The sequence below is a fragment of the Nilaparvata lugens genome, chromosome 13 (assembly GCF_014356525.2).
Source record: "Nilaparvata lugens isolate BPH chromosome 13, ASM1435652v1, whole genome shotgun sequence".
In the NCBI taxonomy this organism is placed as follows: domain Eukaryota; kingdom Metazoa; phylum Arthropoda; class Insecta; order Hemiptera; family Delphacidae; genus Nilaparvata; species Nilaparvata lugens.
This window is the reverse complement of record NC_052516.1, coordinates 27,612,745-27,632,729: the sequence shown is the minus strand read 5'-3', so window position 1 is coordinate 27,632,729 and position 19,985 is coordinate 27,612,745. Positions and strand designations below refer to the sequence as shown.

Genomic DNA, 19,985 nt, shown 5'->3' with positions numbered 1-19,985 from the left:
CTTCCTCTTCTTCTTCTCCTTCCTCTTCTTCTTATTCTTTCCCTCCTTCTCCTCTTCCCCTTCTTCTTCCTCTCCTTCTTCTTCTTCTCGCTCCTCTTCTTCATCTTCTTCTTCTTTCTCTATCTCCCTCTTCCCCTTCTTCTTCTTCTTCTTCACATGTGTGTGCGAGAGAGAGGGAATGAATATGAGGAAGGGAGGAGGGAAGGTGCAACGTCCAGCACGTATAGTAGAGAAAATGATTGACAATTGTGGCTGGTGGAAGGGGCAACACTCCACCAGCTGTCCACCGCAGGCAGTCAAGGCCAGCACCATTCTTATTCCGATTCGACAGTAGTCATTCTTATGATGCGAAGAATAAACTCAACTAAACATTTATTCACTTTCTCCTTTCATTAATTAATTATTGAATTGTAGCCGACCTGGTAACTCTGAGTAAGCAGTCTGGTCCTGGCTCGGAACGAGAGCAGACTGGAGCAGAAGCTCTCCTCCATGCTGAGGTGTTCAGCTGCCTCGAGGTGATCACAGCCGTGCTGCTCGATGCGCACAACTCTCTCCATTTTGCGCTCAAATTCGGCGTCTGCGCATGCCAGAAAGTCGTCTGCCAGTCGGTTCAGTTCCAACACCAACTCGTTGATTATCCGGAACTGGGTGGAGAATTTCTGCCAGAAAAAGGTTACAGTATTCAATTACGGTTACAGTATTTAGTTTTGTTTACATTCAGGAAAGGAGTTGAAAACTGATCGGTTCATATTTATTTATTTATCACGTAGTGTACAAATACTTGACATGAGGAAAGACACAACAGGCACATGTCCAAAGAAAACTGTCCCATTTTCAGTATGTACTATACTATGTGCTGTCAGAATCAAAATGTAGGTTAATGTATGTCATTACACAATTCACACTCTTCAAAGTTCAGAAATACGATCAAATTTTGAATCAAATAGACTTTTATCAAAGTCTGAAATTTAAAAAATCTAGAACAGTGATTATTTGAAATGTCTAAATCCTATAATATTAAACGAGCAACTTCTGTTTATATGTTTAGATGTTTGGATGTTTAGATGTTTATATGTTTGTATTTCACCGGATCTCGAAAACGGCTCTAACGATTCTCACGAAATTCAGAACATAGTGGGTTTATAATATAAAGATTCGATTGCACTAGGTCTCATCCCTGGGAAAACTCGCTGAAGGACTTCAAAAGGATAATTATTATTCATCTTTAGAAAAACAGCTGATAATAATTATTTCGTCGTCTGTTGGTGATGGAAGTGAGTGAGCGAGTTCATGTGTGTGGGACTGTGTCAAAATTATGACTCGGCTGTTGAACTTTTGTAATCATTCAATCAGGCACTTAGTGCCGGTTGCAAAAAAGCCGGGTTGTTTTCAATCCTGATTAATTCCAGAAGACCCATCTTTTTTAAATGGTCTTCTCTGATTTGGTTCACTTGAAGTTAATCAGGATTAAAATTTAACCAGCTTTTGTGCAACTGGGCCTTTGTGAGGGGAATTTTTGCATTCCTCTGGGAATTAATCTCAATTTACTGTGATTAAATAGAACATTTCTGTATGAATGTTATTATAATTTTTTCTTTCGTAATAAATGTTTTATGCTTTTGTACTCCAGAGCGAAGCTCGGTCCCCGATATTGACTTTTGAATGAAACTAGAGAATTTTGTGTCAAAAACTTCACGCACTTGATAGAAAACTATAGCAGATATTATTAGTAATTAGTGAATATTGAATATTTACATCAATAGGAATTCCTGAGTATTTCACCATTGAGAAAATCTGTGATGTCAGATAGTGTGGCGGTGCACATCTTGCATGAAATGAACATTTTTCTATCAAATTGTTCAAAAAAACGTTGTTTTAAATGTGTATCAAAAACTTCCGGGATATTCTCAACAGCCGCTTTTCAGGTCAATGGATTGACCATGATGCGCCAATGATAGAAATAGTATATTAGGTATTTCATGAGTATAATAAATTTTAATGGAGATCCTCCCCCACGGTCATCATTATCCAAACATCGATAGACTTTTACTTGTAATAAAAGTTAAGGCGTACTTACTTCTTTGCCAACCACTCTACCTGGATTTGAAGCAATAATTTGCACTGCCGCTGAGCAAGTTACACCTGAAAAGCTAGAGAGAGTCTCGGAAGAAATCGAGCAGTATAGCCAACGGAAGCCACATAGTTCAAGGTAAAAAAACTTCATGTTTACCTTTAAAACAACGCCAAAACCAGCTCTGTACCTTGTTTCATGGATTTCATATGAATTTTCAAAGTGTAAAGTAACTTTTGAAACATTTTGTATAGTAACCAATAATAAATGATTCTGTATAGTACAGTACCGGGTAATTCAAAAAGGACTTTACAACTGAAAATTCATATAAATCTTATTAAACAAGGAGCAGAGCTGTTTTTGGTGTTGTTTTGAAGGAAAACACTACAAGTTTTTACTCGCGTGGTCCGCTAATGCCAGGTCGCGCCGCACAAGCGCTAGTAGCAGTTACATCAAAGATGGCTGCCTTCACTGGACCCGAGCGTGCTAGTTGTGTTTCGGTTTGAAAAACGGCATAATGTACCTTGATATGTTGTAAGTACCTCCTTTGCCAGCTACTCTACCTGAACTTGAAGCAAGTATTTACGCTGATGTTGAGCAAGTTACACCTGAAATGCTAGTGCGAGTCTGGGAAGAAATCGACTATCGATGGGATGTCTGCAGGATAACCAACGGAAGTCACATAGAACATCTTTATTTTAAGGTAAAAAAAGTGTTTTCCTTTAAAACAATACCAAAACCAGCTCTGTACCTTGTTTTATAAGATTTATATGAATTTTCATAGTTAGTCCTTTTTGAATTACCCGGTATAATAAACGTTGAATTGCACTAACCTGATTGTCGGTATCCTGGAAGGTCATGGCCATAATTTTGGCAAGATAGGTCTGGTGCGCAGTGATGACTTCCTCTAGGGAGACAGCCTGCTGGAAGTGCGAGGAGAAAGCACTCCATGCACACTCGAGCACCTCGAACATTATGTAGTACTCCACTTGGTGCAGATAGTGCACCATTTCGCCCGTCAGAATGCGCACCTGTACCGTCGCTGTGATCATGTCTGCAACAAGCGCCAAATTCAAATTCAACTTCTGAATTCATTCTCACTAAGGCTGGTCACACACCGATTAGTCAACACAAGACTAGTCAGGTTTAGTCACAATACTTCACATAGTTGCTTATGAAGACATGTCTAATTGCAATGACTAATCAGTGTGTGTTGCATCAAAAGCATCAATGTGAAGTATTGTGACTAAACGTGACTATTTTTGTCTTGACTAATCGGTGTGTGACCAGCCATAGTTTGTATCTTAAGCTAAATCCGAAGTCCCTCATAGAACTGGTGTATAAACTATTATTTCAGATTAATAGATAGAAGGTTAAAGGTTATCATGGTTACATATATACATAATAAATGGCGTCCCCTTCTTGAGACCTTATACAATCAAGTACTCTAGTGGGAAATGGATACTAAATCTATACAAATAAATACATTTCAAATTGTTAGTTTAAATGCTTTTGAAGTGAAAACAGTACTGGGGTCGTCATCTCTCATCATCATCCCTCTCACTCATTACCCACGCACAAGCCTAAGAGCTTATATGGGCATCACCCTCAGTATTATTATTATATACAAGTGAGAACATAACCCTATTTTTTGAAACTTTAATCAAATAAATTCGTGAGAGGGCAATTTTGGGCTTAGTATAATTATGATTTGTGGTTGTATTTAATTAAAATACATCATAATAAATGCCTACCACAAACTTTAAACTCTCCCTTTTCATAGATATATAAAAATTGTTTATTTCTTACCACTGAACTGTTTGCGATGTCGATTGATCCGTTTCAAAAAGAGCGACTGCTTTTTCCAAGTATGTGACAGACCGAGATTTACACGTTTCAATCGCCACAAAAAGTTGAACATCTGACTATAAGTTTGCTCGCTGGTACAGAATATCTGAAAAAATCAAAACATGAAAATTTAATATCAATAAATGACATTAAGGCTCATACGCACCATCTCGATCTAAACGGTTAGATCAACGGATAATCAGCTATTAGTTTGAAACTGGAATAGAATACATTATTATAAATACAACCATACATTCATGTCATCGTAGTTTAGCGTTAAACCTGGTGCATATAGATAGAAAGATCATGAACTAAACAAGCACTCATTTATCATACAAAATACGAATTGAGATTTAGTTGGCTGTAATTGAAATAGCCAACAAATCTTACATTAAGGTCCACCGCAAAGTAGACCCACGAAAAGCAACCCACGCCATGGAATGTTTTGTAAACCATTGCTATAGAATTATTCATAATCAATCAGCTGACTAGTGGATTATTTATGCATTGCATGTATTACACAGATGTCTGGAGAAGCCTAGCAATGGTTTACAAAACATCACACGGCGTGGGTTGCTTTTCGTGGATTAGCGTGGGTCTACTTTGCGGCGAGCCTAAGGGCCGTTTGCACAGTCAAAGCTAAAACTGAATTTAATCAGCTGGTGGCTTAAACTAAAAATGAACCACATCATAACAAACGAGACTTGATATGGATTTAATCCAGTTTAAAATGAAATTTAGTTTAAACTGTCACTGTGCAAACGGTTCTTAAGGTGAGAAAAGCATTTTACAGATATTTATGAACAATTTCTGATTATTAGCATAACTCAATAGCCAAGAAAACACATCCGAAAAAGTCAACAGTTAAGACCTGTTGGGCAGAAAAATAATACCTATTTCCTCTATAGGGCTACTAAAAAACTGAATGCACCTGAAAATGGCTATGAGTCGAAACATGCTGTGAATTAATAGAATATAGAAAAGGTACCTGATGATTTTTATTTTATTTTAATACCATAGGTTGCTATAGAGGTGAACAAGTAATGTTTGCTTTTTAAAATTCGTGAAGCAAATAATGCCTATGTCTTGTACAAATAAATTGAATAGGAACTTAATTGGTGATTATTTGGAGAGTAGTGGTTGTTAATTTCTTATTCGTTTAATTCATTATGTTGTAATGTAAAGCGCCAAATTCAAATTCAATTTCTGGATGCATTCTAACTGCGCTTGTATCTTAAGCTACATCCTCTTCATTTTTCCTTCACCTATAACTGTACTCATGCATGTGAGCATAACTTAAATCTTCATTTTTAATAATAATTATTTATAATATCATGAATAAGGATAGCATTTCGTTATTATTTCTAATTAAATGAATCAACATTTCCTTAATTTGTATTTCTATATTTTATTCAAGTGCTGTAGCATATACTTATTTATATTTTGTTTTTTGTTTTTTGGCAAATGAACTCATTCATTCATTCATTCAAATTGTTTAAATGCCGCAATACCACAATTTTGTTGTGGTGTATTTGTTCCTTGGCAATGTATTCTGTTCATTTTTCAATAATATTTTGAAACATTACTAGCATTGATAAGTACCGTATCGAGAGGACTAGCGACGTTGTAGCTCATGTTGAATATGTCCCAGCCATCCTCCCCTCCCGAGGCGACCAGTAATTTGACAGACACTTTTGACAAAATGTCGGGGTCCTCGAATTGGGCATTGGTCTGGCGCATGGCTGTCTCCATTATTGCCATCAGGTTGTGGTGGTACACTGATACGGCACTCTTCTTCAGTTCCGGATGCACTAGCTCCAGAAAGTACCTGCAAATTATTCAGTCAATCATTGAACGAGCGAAGCGAGTTACTACCTACCTACCTACCTACTATCTCCACTACCTCTATCTACTTGCAGGTAGAAAATATTGAACAAGCGCTGCGAGTTCCTATAGTGATTTTATTTATTTTTTATTTATCTATCTTATTTTTACAAGAAAACACTGACCGGGAGAGAAAAACTAAGGACTCTCCTTGTACTATTTCTCTCCCAAATTTAGATAATATTTTAAAAGTCCGAAATGAGTGAGGTTATAATGGCAGTGGAGAAAGATAGTCTGTCTTGTCAATGCCTTCTGTACTATAGACGGTAGCTGATACAGGTTTATTGATTACTCTGTTGTATATCCATACTTTTTCACTGTTAAAATTAAACTTGAGTTTTAAAAAACTTTTGAAGTGAAAATGCACTTACTTTAGTATAGTGACGATCGTTTCGACCTGTTGTTGGTCATCATCAGACTGTGGGAATTCAATTCAGAGTGAATTCCCACAGTCTGATGATGACCAACAACAGGTCGAAACGATCGTCACTATACTAAAGTAAGTGCATTTTCACTTCAAAAGTTTTTTAAAACTCAAGTTTGGTTTATTGATGTAATATCAACTGTTCATACTCATTTAAAATAATCAATTATATATTATTAAGCAAGAAATTATTTTTTCAATAATTTCATAAAGAATTTTCATAATTAAAATGAAATATTTTGTTAATTAATTATTAATTCTACATAGTTGAACGACGATCTGGCAATATCTGGCAATAAAGGAATCACTCCATTTAACCCCTACAGAAATTTCTCTTCTTAAAATTATTATTCTGAGAGTAAAGTTAAAAGTGCAAAATATGGAAACTTGCAGTAATTTCATTGTGCAGATCCGAGATTGAAATTAACCTTGCTCGTTAGAGCCAAGCCTTGTTTTTTGATTATAAAAAATTAAGATTAGCAGGCAAAAAGACAATGTTTATCTAACGTTACCTATAGAAATCTCCTTGACCCAACAGCATATAAAGACGCAGTCCACGGAAATGTTCAAACAGTTTGTACTTATTAACGAGAACATCAAGCACCATTTTCGAAGTCTCCAGAAAAGCACCTTCCAGAATGTTCCATATTTCACTGCTCGGATCTAGAAGCTCTAGCATATCGTCACCTGGTCAAAACAAAATGATAATAATTATATAAATATAAAAATTCATCAACTGCACGAGAATTTATGATTGAAATCACGAAAACTTGACATGATGAGTGGTTAAACTTTCCATTTCTTCACAAAACATGACGGATTGGCTAAGCTTTCCTTTCAGTATCGTAACAACTGGTCAAATAACTAGTTATTTATATAATATAATAATATATTAGGAGTATTCACAATGTTGTTTTAGCCAGTCAAAGTGCTATTTGATAACTCTGGATTGTGAGCTAACTGCAATAGCGGTCAAAGCGGGTAGTTTGTGTAACTCAAAGTTTATAACCTCCCTTTTGCTACGAAATATAAGCAAAACAAATATGACTCAAACCTGACTCAATTGACTCAAACCTGCGCTATCTGCTATCTCGTCTGCTATTTTTTTTTCTAACGTACAACTATAGAGTTAACACAGACTTAGCAAATAGCAGGAGTTAGCGAATAGCACGACTTTGCCAGCTAACTCCAACATTGTGAATACCCCTATCAAAAGAAAAATTCATCAACTCTATGAGAATTTAATTTAAAATCACGAGAACTTGACATGATGAGTGGCTAAACTTTCCATTTCTTTCAGTATTATTATTTATTGGATGCAGTAAACAATACAGTAGTCGGAAAATAAAAAACAGACTATTGCCCAAAACTTCTTCAATTTCCTCATTTTGATTAAATTGTCCAAATATTATGTAGGATAAATTTATGTATATTAACGATTGGTCAAAATGACTGGTACTCCCAAACTTGTACTCCAGTACACTTGACGAGCTTATGCGCTCCCATCAGCATTGTTGTACATGATGAAATGGATAAATGAACTGGTACCTTGTAATATTTTTATTTATTTATCACATTGTATTTTTAAATTAAACACAACTATAGTGAGGTCCCATTATAATGGCAGTGTTTGATTTGCAATGGTATTGCTATCCTTGTCTATCATTCAACAAAGTGGATAGCGCTATCTCTTTTACTAACAAAATAATAACTAACAAAATATTTCATCTTAACCCTAAAGAGACACACTGGGGTGTTTCACACCCCAGAGATTATTTTTTCTGTTCTGCAGTTGACAATATCAAACAGATGGGAATTTATGCCCAGTCTAAATTAGGTTTGTAGCATTGTCAACTACTCTCCACCACTTCCAGTCAGTAATAGCATTCTGCAAGGTCACCAGCTCATCTTGTTCTTCGTTTGGGGTGTGTAACACCCCAGAGTGTCTTTCACGTGGGACTTTTATCAAACACTTTTATAACAGAGATTTACTTGTATTGTCACTAAGAATGTGGTATGGGATGATGGATCAGATTGGAATAAATGCTATGATCCTCTACAACTTGAGATTCAAAACAATAGAATGAAGAGACGTGAGTTTTTGATGAAGTTGTCATTTGCAATGATCAAGCCATTTGTTCAAACCGGATTAGGAGCTCCAACACTCAGGCGGAACATATGTACTTCTAAAATTAGTATAAATATTGATAAGCAGTGCTTTACTCTTGATTTTTGTATGCACTTGGAACAAAAATGATTAAGAAATGATGAAGTATGGTCTAAGTATTTGTTTTTTCATATTTTTCAAAGAAAAATGCAAAATTAAATTGGGTATTCAACATCCCAGTGTGTCTACTGTGTTAGCATAAAGTAAGTGTGTATCTGTAGGGTTAATTATGAAAATTCATTATGAAATCATTGAAAAATATAATTTCTTGCTTAATAAAATATAACTGATTATTTTAAACGAGAATGAACAGTTAATATAATGACATAACAAACATTTGGATTTGGACAATATTATAGTATAAATTGGAAATGGGACAGTTTTGGGCATGAACCTGTTGTGCCTTTCCTCATGTTAAGTAACGTATTTGTACACAATGTGATAAATAAATAAATATTACTTCAATAAACCTGTATCAGCTACCGTCTATAGAAAGCATTGACAAGACAGAGGATCGGCAACGTTTTTCTCCTATCTTTCTCCACTGCCATTATAACGTGGAACGCACTATAGTACATTGTAATATTTTTATTTTTTTATCTATCACAGTGTATTTCTAAATTAAACACAAATAGTTTTGACATTTATGTCATTCCCAAGTGTCCTTTTTCAAACAAGGGTACTAGCATAGAGAAACAATAGCATAAGTAGATATCCCATGGTATAGGGCGTTTATGTCGCAACTTTTACTGTTATCTCAAGCCGATAGTCCACGTTGTTCTTTCCCGTGAAGCTTTATGAAGCTGGTAGTCTCTCATATTGAGTCCACGTAGTTATTTCCTGTGAAGCTTTATGACGCTGGTAGTCTCTCATATTGTGCCGATCATACACTCTAACCCGGTCAAAACAGTAAAAATCGACAATAATCGAAACTATTCGGTTTGGGATAACAGTAAAAGTTGCGACATAAACGCCCTATACCATGGGATATCTACTTATGCTATTGTTTCTCTATGGTACTAGCTACTAAATCTTACCTTTAGCATCCTCCATTTGCTTGAGCTGCAATCGACAGCCGGTGACTGCACTCTGTTCCTCCGCATCGCAGATGTCGTTGAGGAAGTGCGTGCATTTGCCAGTATTCAGCACCAACTCAGCCTGCCGTCTTGACATAACAGATGGCACCAGCTCTTCACGCAATCTGAAATCACCAGTTAAATAAAATAACTCATCAATTAAGGTGAAATCAATAAATTCCTTTACATGTGGAACTGACAATATCTTATTCATTTCAATGTTAAGTGGCTAATTTTCATAATATTTATTAATATATTATATAATTTTCATATATTATATGGATGGTTAATAATTAAAGTTTGAGACTCACTATCACTTATTGTTTTTTGTTTAGTATTATCCTTAAGGCTGTGCAAAGGCTAAAAATAAACTTTTTACTCGTGATATTTTTCAAAGTTTTTTGGTTTGTATATCATCAAGCAAACAAAATGAAAAAGTTTTCTAAGGAAAACATTTTTTCTGATAATTACTTTTTGAGATATGGGCGCCTAAAGTTTAAATTTTTGGGACAGAAAATTTCAATTTCGGTAAGAGATAAATCCATGAGATTTAGAGGATAGTATTGTTGATAAAACAGAAATTTCCTGAAAATATCAATTTTTAAGAAATAACCAAAAATAACTTAATTTAATTCACTAAAAATAACCAAAAATAACTTTTACTTTTAGTTGAGTTATTTTTGGTAAATTGAATAACTTTTCCAAAAATTGATATTTTCAGAAAACTTCTGTTTTAATATATCAACAATATCACGAAGAATCCATCATCTGAATCTCATGGATTTATATCGTAGCGAATTTGAAATGTTCTGTCCCAAAAATTCAAACTTCAGTCGCACATATCTCAAAAAGTAATGATCAGAAAAAAAATGTTTTCCTCAGAAAACTTTTTCATTTTGATAGCTTGATGATATACAAATCGAAAAACTTTGAAAAATATCAAAAGTAGAAAGTTTATTTTTAGTCTTTGCACAGCTTTAATTCTGAAGTAAATTAATATCACTTTTGATTCTTACTTACTATTATAGAGTATCAAGTTTATTTTCTCTTAATTTTATTTTAGTTTTATGATTTGAAGTTTTGAGTTTTCCTTTTTTTCAATTTGCATTAACCCTATACAGTACCCTATTAATCATCCTTAGACCACATAATACCTCATACTCCTTTTCAATTTCCTAGACTCCCAGTTTCATGAAAAAATTTTCTCCTTAGTTTCAAAATCAAAATCTTTATTTCACCAAAATACAAAATCACTAGAAATATTTCCAATTAATAATATCAGGCAAATCAAATATAAACGGGATTTTTGTTCCTGAGCGTCTACCGTTGGTAGGACTGGGACCGCGCTGCTAGTACGCTTGGGTGGGGTCACTAGGAGTGGAGAGAGCCAGTCGTCCCACACTTCCAGCCAGTTTTTCAGTTACAATCACGATGTCGGAGCAACAAGTGCACCCTTCCACTGCGCAACGTATTATTATAAAATTTCTTGCTTGTGAAGGAGTTCCAGCGACGGAAATTTTTCAAAGATCTGTCAGAGACATGCAGCAAGGTTCACGGAAGAAGGGGAGACATTTCTGAGTCGGATCGTCACCTGTGACGAGACGTGGGTCCACCACTACACTCCGGAGTCAAAACAAGCCAGTATGGAGTGGCGGAGGAAAGGGGAGGCAGCCCCTGTGAAAGCCAAGACTCGACTGTCAGCTGGCAAGGTCCTTTCAACCATCTTCTTCGACCGGCGAGGCATTTTGCTCATTGATTTTTTTGCACGAGTGACGCACAATTAATACTGCTTACTACTGCGAGCTGCTGACCAAGGTGAGGGATGCATATCGTCGCAAAAGACGAGACCAATCGATTCAAAAGGTTATCCTCGTTCACGACAACGCAAGGCCCCATACTGCAGCTCTAACCGTCTCAAAACTGGAAGAAATGCACTGGACTCAACTGGAACATCCTCCCTACAGTCCAGACCTATCGCCCTGCGATTTTCATTTGTTTGGGCCGCTTAAAGAAGCTCTAGGATGGCAACGATTTGAAGATGACGAGGGCGTGAAGGAGTTCGTGCGCAATTGGCTCGTGACGCAATCAGCTTCCTTCTACGATGCTGGGATAAAAAACCTTCCCGCTCGCTGGGAAAAATGTATTTTTAAAGCAGGAGACTATGTAGAAAAGTAATTTATATTTGTCATTCATTTATCAATAAATAATTTTCATTTCAAAATAAAATCCCGTTTATATTTGATTTGCCCTCGTACAATAATAAATTGAAATATACAGTACATAGTATATAATCATAGAAATGAATAATACATACGAATGAATAAATAGAATTGGCACGGCTAGCAGCTAGTTTACTGTTAAAGTTAGCATATCATTCTATTTATTATTTATTATCTATTATTCTATTTTATTATTTGTAGGAATTTGCTGTAAAATCTTTTAGGTTTAGCGGGACCAATTTTGTAAAGCATTTTGCTAAATAAAATGATTGATTGATTGTGGAGAAATTCCACGTGTATTATTCCAAATTGCATGTACAATATTTAATATAATGTTTCTTGGGAAATCAATGAAATTTGAATTTGCATACCGAAACTTGTTGTGCCAACGATCCTTGGCAGGACAGGACTGGTTAACGTAGACGAAGAACTCGTTGTGAGGGTCGAGCAACTCGCCGTCGGCCATCCAGTGGCAGATGAGGGTGAAGAGGGGACGCAGTGCTGACGTCAGCAGGAAAGTACAGCGGTCGCGCCGGAACGGGTCGCCGTGGTCCAAAAATGGCTGCGTGCAGCTGATAACTGCGCCACCTGCAGTCACAATGATAAACCACACTTGAATTAAACTTATACAGAGTCAAATCAAATCAAATTTATTGCCTTACAAAATATGATCACAATTAAATACATATTATTAGAAAATGTAGTATTTTATAATTTTTTAACATAATAATAAGAATATTATTATATTATTACTATATTATACTAATTCGGCGAAAGCAGCAAAACCGCAGTTTGAGTGCCGGTAGAGTGTTTCCAAACTCCCAACCAATATTCTAGGACATTGTTGCTGGGTACGAAACATATCCGAATATCATTTTCAATCTGTCCGAAAGTCGATAGTAACTCAAACAGCCGAGTTTTAGCATTGCAAACAGCCTCAACATATTTTCATTTTTTGTCACTTCCGTTTTTGGTAAAATATTCCGGATGAGAGTTGTAGCTTCAAAACCTTCAAAATTGTAAGTTACAAGTCATACTTTATAATACCTTACAATCTAATTGAATCTGCACTATGTACGATTTTTTCGGGCTTCATCTAATGCAAGGTACTCCCCACCAACAAAAGCCATACAATTTTCCTTTTATTTATCTATTTATTGAGAAATACATTACATGAAAATAATAATAATACAACTCAAAAAAGTATTTTACTTCTAATTCCCCTTCCACACTCTTGCCAAGTGCGTACAAATGTCAACGAGCTCGAAAGTGTGGATGGCTACTATGCCACCGCTCGCTTTCACTCTGCCCTTATAGCAGTATACAGCGTGCCGCTTGGCAAGCGACTTGGCATAATAGCACCACCATCATATATAAATGGTTTCAGGAAAACGATTGTGTTTCAGGATAGAAGTGGTTATTTATGTTTTCAATGTGGTCCAAAGCCCTTGATCATAAAGAATTGAATTTGGTCACAAATTGTGGACCAGGATTTATGATAAGTATTTTCATTTGAGTTTATAGATAAGCATTTTTAGTTGAGTTCTGAATGTATTTCATTCTGTTTGCAGACAAGATTTATCCTTATCAAACAGTATTGTATTCAATGATCTGTAATATCATTTTTATAGTAAGTGATATCATTGAATAAAACTTGATTTGATTTTGATTCCCTCTTCTACTAGCATTAAATTAGATTGAACAAATATGATACATAAATGGCCACTTACCACTACCTCCGTAAACAAAGCCATAGTGCATTCTGGTGACTTCAGCACAGTTAGGGTTCCTACACCAATAAAAACACTAGATGATATAGATCAGCTGAAATCAACAATTTTTTATTGGTGTAGGAGCCCTACCTGTACTTACGTCACCAGAATGCTCTATGGCTCTGTTTACGGAGGTAGTGCACTGACCTGTCTTGGAGTTGCATGCCTGAGCGACATCGCACAGACACTGGAGAGTATGGAGTGGCTCCTGTGCCCAGACGAGCAGACGACACAGCGAGAGACAAGAGTAGCCGGGAGCTTCCTCGCACATCGGTGAATCTTCGTTCAGGTAGGTGGCTTGTTGCAACTGCAAAAAATTAAAAATTGTTACGTTACACAATGGTTAAACAATCGATACGTTATTGGGCACGGTCTGGGAACACGAAAAAGTGCTAAATTGTTCTATAGTACGGTCCACGTTATAATGTCAGTATTTGATCAACATTGGACTTGCTATCCTTGTCTATCATTCGACAAAGCGGATAGCGCTGTACTTTTCTAGCTCCGCAACGCTACCAGATCGTTAACAATGTAGAAATATAATCTGGCAAGGCAGAGAATCAGCAACGCTGTTCTCCTATCCTTTTCCACTGTCATTATAACGTGGACCTCACTATAGTTCCAATGGTAAATTGTTCAATCACGTGACTGGTGTAAAATGTTCCCATGGAACGCCATTTCAAAATCTTTGGTTCAAACTTTTGGCGCGCACTTATGAAGTTGATGTCAACAAAGGCTGCTTTACAAACCTACCGCCTAGAAAAGTGTGCATTTCATTCACTTCATTACTCTCAAATATTCTATAGAGAAAAAATCATTTAACGAATGGTTATCAAACATCATTTTGTTGGTTATGTATTCTATAGTAAACAAACAAGCTATCAGCACATGCGCAAAGAAACAAGGAGACTACAATTCAATTGACCAATGAGAGCTCTTCAAATTGGATCTGTTACAATTTACCAGGCTTCGACTGTGGGGCAGGAACTAGTTTCTGGTACTGAATCTGTCAAAATTATTCACATGGGACGCGGAACTTTTTACTGGGTAAATTGTGAATCAGACAATTTACCACATTTCATGGCCCAGAGCGGGCCCATTATAGAGTGATTCACGTTTTAAAGCCAGTGGGAATAATAAAGCCAGTGGGGATATCCAGTGGGAATAATAGGAAGGCATTCCTGTTTTAAAGTCAGAAGAAATAATGGGAATAATTATAGCAGAGTTGTCAATTTTCTGTTATCACCGCATTCTAACGCACTGTGACTCAAGACATCCGTGACTCAAGACTTCTGTGACTCAAGACATCCCGGTATATGTTTTATGATATATATTGTTGATTCTCGTTAATTATTATCAATTATATCTCAAATATTCGCGAAGAAAATGTATCTTCTCATGATTAAATAACAAATTTTCATAGTTGATATAATATATATTGATAGTTACATTTTTTTCATAGCCAGAGAACCATTTGGTAACGGTTCAGAGCTGTAATAAAAGGATAGAGCTATCGTCTTTGTCTAATGTCAGACGAGGATAGCAAACAATATTAACCAGGTGCTGACTTTATAATGTGTATCTCACTATAAGTTAACAACATTCAAATTCATTCTCAAGAGAGAACTGGTATGATTGGAAGAAGAGAAACATGACTGTAACTTACTAATAGTGGGTAGATTTGTGATTTTGCATTCAAATTTTTCAAATAAGTGCAATATTTCTCAAGTTTTTTATTCATTGTGATACATTCAAAGTGTTATGTCAACCTTCAAAATTCAAAATCTTCAAATCATCACTCCTGGACTAAAAATTAAGCGACGAAGCAGTGTGTGATATCATAAACTCAAACTTTGGACAACATTAATCAACATTTTTGGAGAGAAATAGTACAGGCTCAGCCTCAACATTAACTTTTTCCTTCAATATCATAATTATATTATGATTGTAGTATTTTGTGCAATTAATGAAAGAATGCCTTAAAAAAACTGTTTATTCAATAATCGTTATTTCTGGACTCAAATAAAACGTTATCCCTGAAAAGAGAGTTTGTCATCTTATGTATCAGCCAGAAGTGATCATTTCCGTAAGGGGGAAAAGTACTCAATACCTTGATGCCCACAACATTTTTCTTTAGGGCTCCTTTAGACCAGCATAAATATTGTGAAATGAGGTCAGCGAAATAAGAATTCTATCGAGTTATCGATCAGATTGTTCAATATATGCGGACTTGCATATAAATCCATGCTCATATGAACATCATCCGCAATAAAAATAAATAATTATATGAGAGTAACCCTGATAAATTCAACTTGATGAATCTTTAAAACCATCGTAATCAATAGTTTTTTAATGTTTAGGTGCATTCATAATTATAAATAATGTTTAATATACATTAAATGTTATTTATGAACTTTTTTATTTAAATGGATGAACAATTTTAAAGGAGGTTGAACATAACATCTAAGCTAAAATCATCAAATCCTTCAATTTTCAACAGATAGGTAAATTGGAAAGCTATCCACAGATATTTCCACAGACAGTGAGATCGTATATCAAGAGCTGACACATTATTGAAAACTTTCGGGAAAATATGCAAATAATGAAAAAATAGTCTAATGGAGCTTTTAATCAAGTACAAATCACAATTTAATTATTATGAAAACTTGATAATTTATCAAGCATATCTGTGTTTTTTCTCACTGTAGTAAAAAAGTAAATTTTATACTTTTACTTACTCACTGTAGTGAGAATTTTCTATAGTTAGCAGATAATACCTGTATGCTTAGTATTGCTGTTACTCTTCATTTTTCACTTGTTTTGTTCATTTTCACGCAGAAATAGACAAATTAGTTGTATGAGCGTTAGCGAAGGTCTCACTTTTGACTTACTAGAGCCAAAAGTTGTTTTCTGTCTGTATGTTCGACAAGAGCTTAAAAAACTTAAGCTTTAAAAGAACTTAAGCTTCAAATGTTGAACACGAATTCTTCGAACCTTTTTACAGGTCAAATTCATTCGACAACAAAATTGACTCACTTACTCCTTCGTCCTTTTTCAGGATATAAAAATAATATTGAAAGTGCATAAGAAAAAAACTGTTTATTCAATAATCGTTATTTCTGGACTCAAATAAAACGTTATCCCTGAAAAGAGAGTTTGTCATCTTATGTATCAGCCAGAAGTGATCATTTCCGTAAGGGGGAAAAGTACTCAATACCTTGATGCCCACAACATTTTTCTTTAGGGCTCCTTTAGACCAGCATAAATATTGTGAAATGAGGTCAGCGAAATAAGAATTCTATCGAGTTATCGATCAGATTGTTCAATATATGCGGACTTGCATATAAATCCATGCTCATATGAACATCATCCGCAATAAAAATAAATAATTATATGAGAGTAACCCTGATAAATTCAACTTGATGAATCTTTAAAACCATCGTAATCAATAGTTTTTTAATGTTTAGGTGCATTCATAATTATAAATAATGTTTAATATACATTAAATGTTATTTATGAACTTTTTTATTTAAATGGATGAACAATTTTAAAGGAGGTTGAACATAACATCTAAGCTAAAATCATCAAATCCTTCAATTTTCAACAGATAGGTAAATTGGAAAGCTATCCACAGATATTTCCACAGACAGTGAGATCGTATATCAAGAGCTGACACATTATTGAAAACTTTCGGGAAAATATGCAAATAATGAAAAAATAGTCTAATGGAGCTTTTAATCAAGTACAAATCACAATTTAATTATTATGAAAACTTGATAATTTATCAAGCATATCTGTGTTTTTTCTCACTGTAGTAAAAAAGTAAATTTTATACTTTTACTTACTCACTGTAGTGAGAATTTTCTATAGTTAGCAGATAATACCTGTATGCTTAGTATTGCTGTTACTCTTCATTTTTCACTTGTTTTGTTCATTTTCACGCAGAAATAGACAAATTAGTTGTATGAGCGTTAGCGAAGGTCTCACTTTTGACTTACTAGAGCCAAAAGTTGTTTTCTGTCTGTATGTTCGACAAGAGCTTAAAAAAACTTAAGCTTTAAAAGAACTTAAGCTTCAAATGTTGAACACGAATTCTTCGAACCTTTTTACAGGTCAAATTCATTCGACAACAAAATTGACTCACTTACTCCTTCGTCCTTTTTCAGGATATAAAAATAATATTGAAAGTGCATAAGAAAAAAATTGTTTTGATTTATCATTCTATCAGTCAGTTGGAATTATTTGCATGCTGTTTCTGTAATTTTTCCATTCATTTAAAGAAGATGATGCTATTATTTGGCAGTTGTCGGACAGACAGACTTTGTCACGCGCCGAAACGTGATTTCAGCTGAATGATTCACAACATTAATTTATAAGTTCTAAATTAACTCGCTGCCGTTAATGTCTGTCTTCCTGTCTGTAACATACACGTAATTGATGCTAGTTGTGATAGCAGTCGCAATAACATTTTTTTTTTTGTTAAAGGTGTTACAGTATAATGTGAGTAGAAGCCAACGTTAGTAGACGACTACTAACTTTGAGTAGAAGCTGTTATTAGTGTTCGTTCATAACACTTGATTATTCAATGTATAGGAACCTTACTCATTTATTTCATTAGTATTTTCAAATGTTGAGATCATTAAAACAGTATTAGATATCGATGTGCGGGTTTCGCCATTAATTTTCCTTTGAAATTCTGTATCGAAATCATGTATCACATGACCACCTTCCCATTTGAAAAAATGAAGTTGGACAAAAGTTTTGAAGCGACAGAAAGTTTTTTTTTTTAATTGGAATAGGATTCCCATGAACCTACTACTGTAATATCATACTTGTAGAAGATATATTCAGCTGTTTCCATAATAATTTTTACCAACTCTGTACAATTACAAGTTGCGGATCTCAGAGTTCAATATAACAGTTCATTAGCGAGTTCTTCAACCCAGGGGGTCTCTAGTTATTTTTATTAATATCTATATAGAAAATATCGATATTTAGGAACGATATATCGATACAGTTATACAGATATTTCTCCACCGTTATTTTTCTACCTTAGGCCGATATTTACAAGAAGTATCCTTAGTTTTCCTCTCCCGGTCAGTGATTTCTTGTAAAAATAATAAATAAATATATCGTTATCACTGAACTGACCTCGGAATGTAGATTGGCCACCGACCGATAGTACTCGGTCAACTGGTTGCGAATACCGCAGACAAGGCCCTGCATGACAGTGCCCCCTGCTGACCCCCGTGGCCCCCCCGGCAGCACAGGGCGCGCACCCTGTTGTGCAGGTAGCCCAGCTCCATGAGATGCCGCAATTCGGAAATACTCAATGCGATCAGTGATTTGAATAAAAGACTCGATCAAAGACTGGCAGGGTTTGAAAACAAACTTTCTCAGGGCTTAAATAATAATATGAACTCTATGAAGCAAATGATTGCACAACTATCCACTTCATATGACAAACAAATGAATGATATTAAGGAGGAAAATAATAATCTTAAGCAGAAATATGATGAATTAAAAACTAACCTCACAAGCGCTAAACAAGAAATTAAAGAAGTCAATTTAAAAATTTCCAAATTAGAACAGTATAGCAGAAAACAAAGCGTCGAAATTTGCGGAATCCCTTACACAAACAATGAGAACATTTATGCTATATTGGAACAGTTAGCCCAGGCTTTAAATATAAAGTGGTGTCGCAACGAAATAAGTATCGCTCATCGGCTGCCTGGACCTAAAAAAGCGATTATAGTTAAATTCGTGCGTAGAACGACGCGTGCTGACTGGCTGGCTGCCGCCAAACAAAAGAGGGGCCTGAACACGGCACACATAAGCGGAGCCTTCCACACTAATACTCCCGTATTCGTGAATGAACATCTGACTCAGCACAACAAGACCCTCCTCAGTCATGCCAGGAGACTGGTGAGAGAGGGACACATCGCATACGCATGGGTCAAGGATGGCTCAATTCTGATCAGGGTCACGGCCGCCTCGAAAGTCGTCAAGGTTGAGACGATAGACGACCTCAATTTCCCGGGCTTGGAAGCAGCGGACGGGATCTCAGTGGGTCGACAACCGGCAAGTCCTTCATACACTGGTGCCCAGGTATCTGCTGATGTTGGCATAAATCAGCCGACGAACAAGTGAACACCGAATATCTGGTAACTTATTTATGTATTCATCCGTAAGGTCATATCGAGAATAAAAGAAGACACAATCAAACTATCAAGGACTATTAAAATGTATGAATAACGTGAAGTAACTAGAGAGTATTATTATATTTATTTTATTTTATTTACAACTCTTGAATTGCGATTTCAACAAGGTATTTTAGGCAATTCAATCCTTCTTGAACTAATGAAAACGAAATATTCCTTTTTTAGTAACTTAATAACTTCTCTCATAAATAATCTTTATTTGAAATAAATTTTATATTATATTAAATGAATAAAATTATTTTAATAATATCATAAATGCAGAAACTGCTGTCTGCTAAAAACAAATACTTATAGCTTATTCAA

The 19,985-nt window shown here is 35.3% G+C and overlaps 1 protein-coding gene across 1 annotated transcript in view; it reads right to left on the bottom strand.

The window, feature by feature from the left end:
- The window catches only part of LOC111064035 (gamma-tubulin complex component 3), a 34,854-nt gene that overhangs the window by 1,565 nt on the left and 13,304 nt on the right, over positions 1-19,985 (bottom strand). The window contains exons 5-13 of the mRNA XM_039440411.1: positions 18,613-18,789; positions 13,609-13,768; positions 12,061-12,277; positions 9,432-9,595; positions 6,740-6,914; positions 5,522-5,747; positions 3,881-4,025; positions 2,905-3,125; positions 420-659 (exon numbers count right to left, since the gene is read on the bottom strand). Of these exons, the coding sequence (XP_039296345.1) occupies positions 420-659; positions 2,905-3,125; positions 3,881-4,025; positions 5,522-5,747; positions 6,740-6,914; positions 9,432-9,595; positions 12,061-12,277; positions 13,609-13,768; positions 18,613-18,789 (1,725 nt within the window). The remainder of the gene's footprint in view (positions 1-419; positions 660-2,904; positions 3,126-3,880; positions 4,026-5,521; positions 5,748-6,739; positions 6,915-9,431; positions 9,596-12,060; positions 12,278-13,608; positions 13,769-18,612; positions 18,790-19,985) is intronic.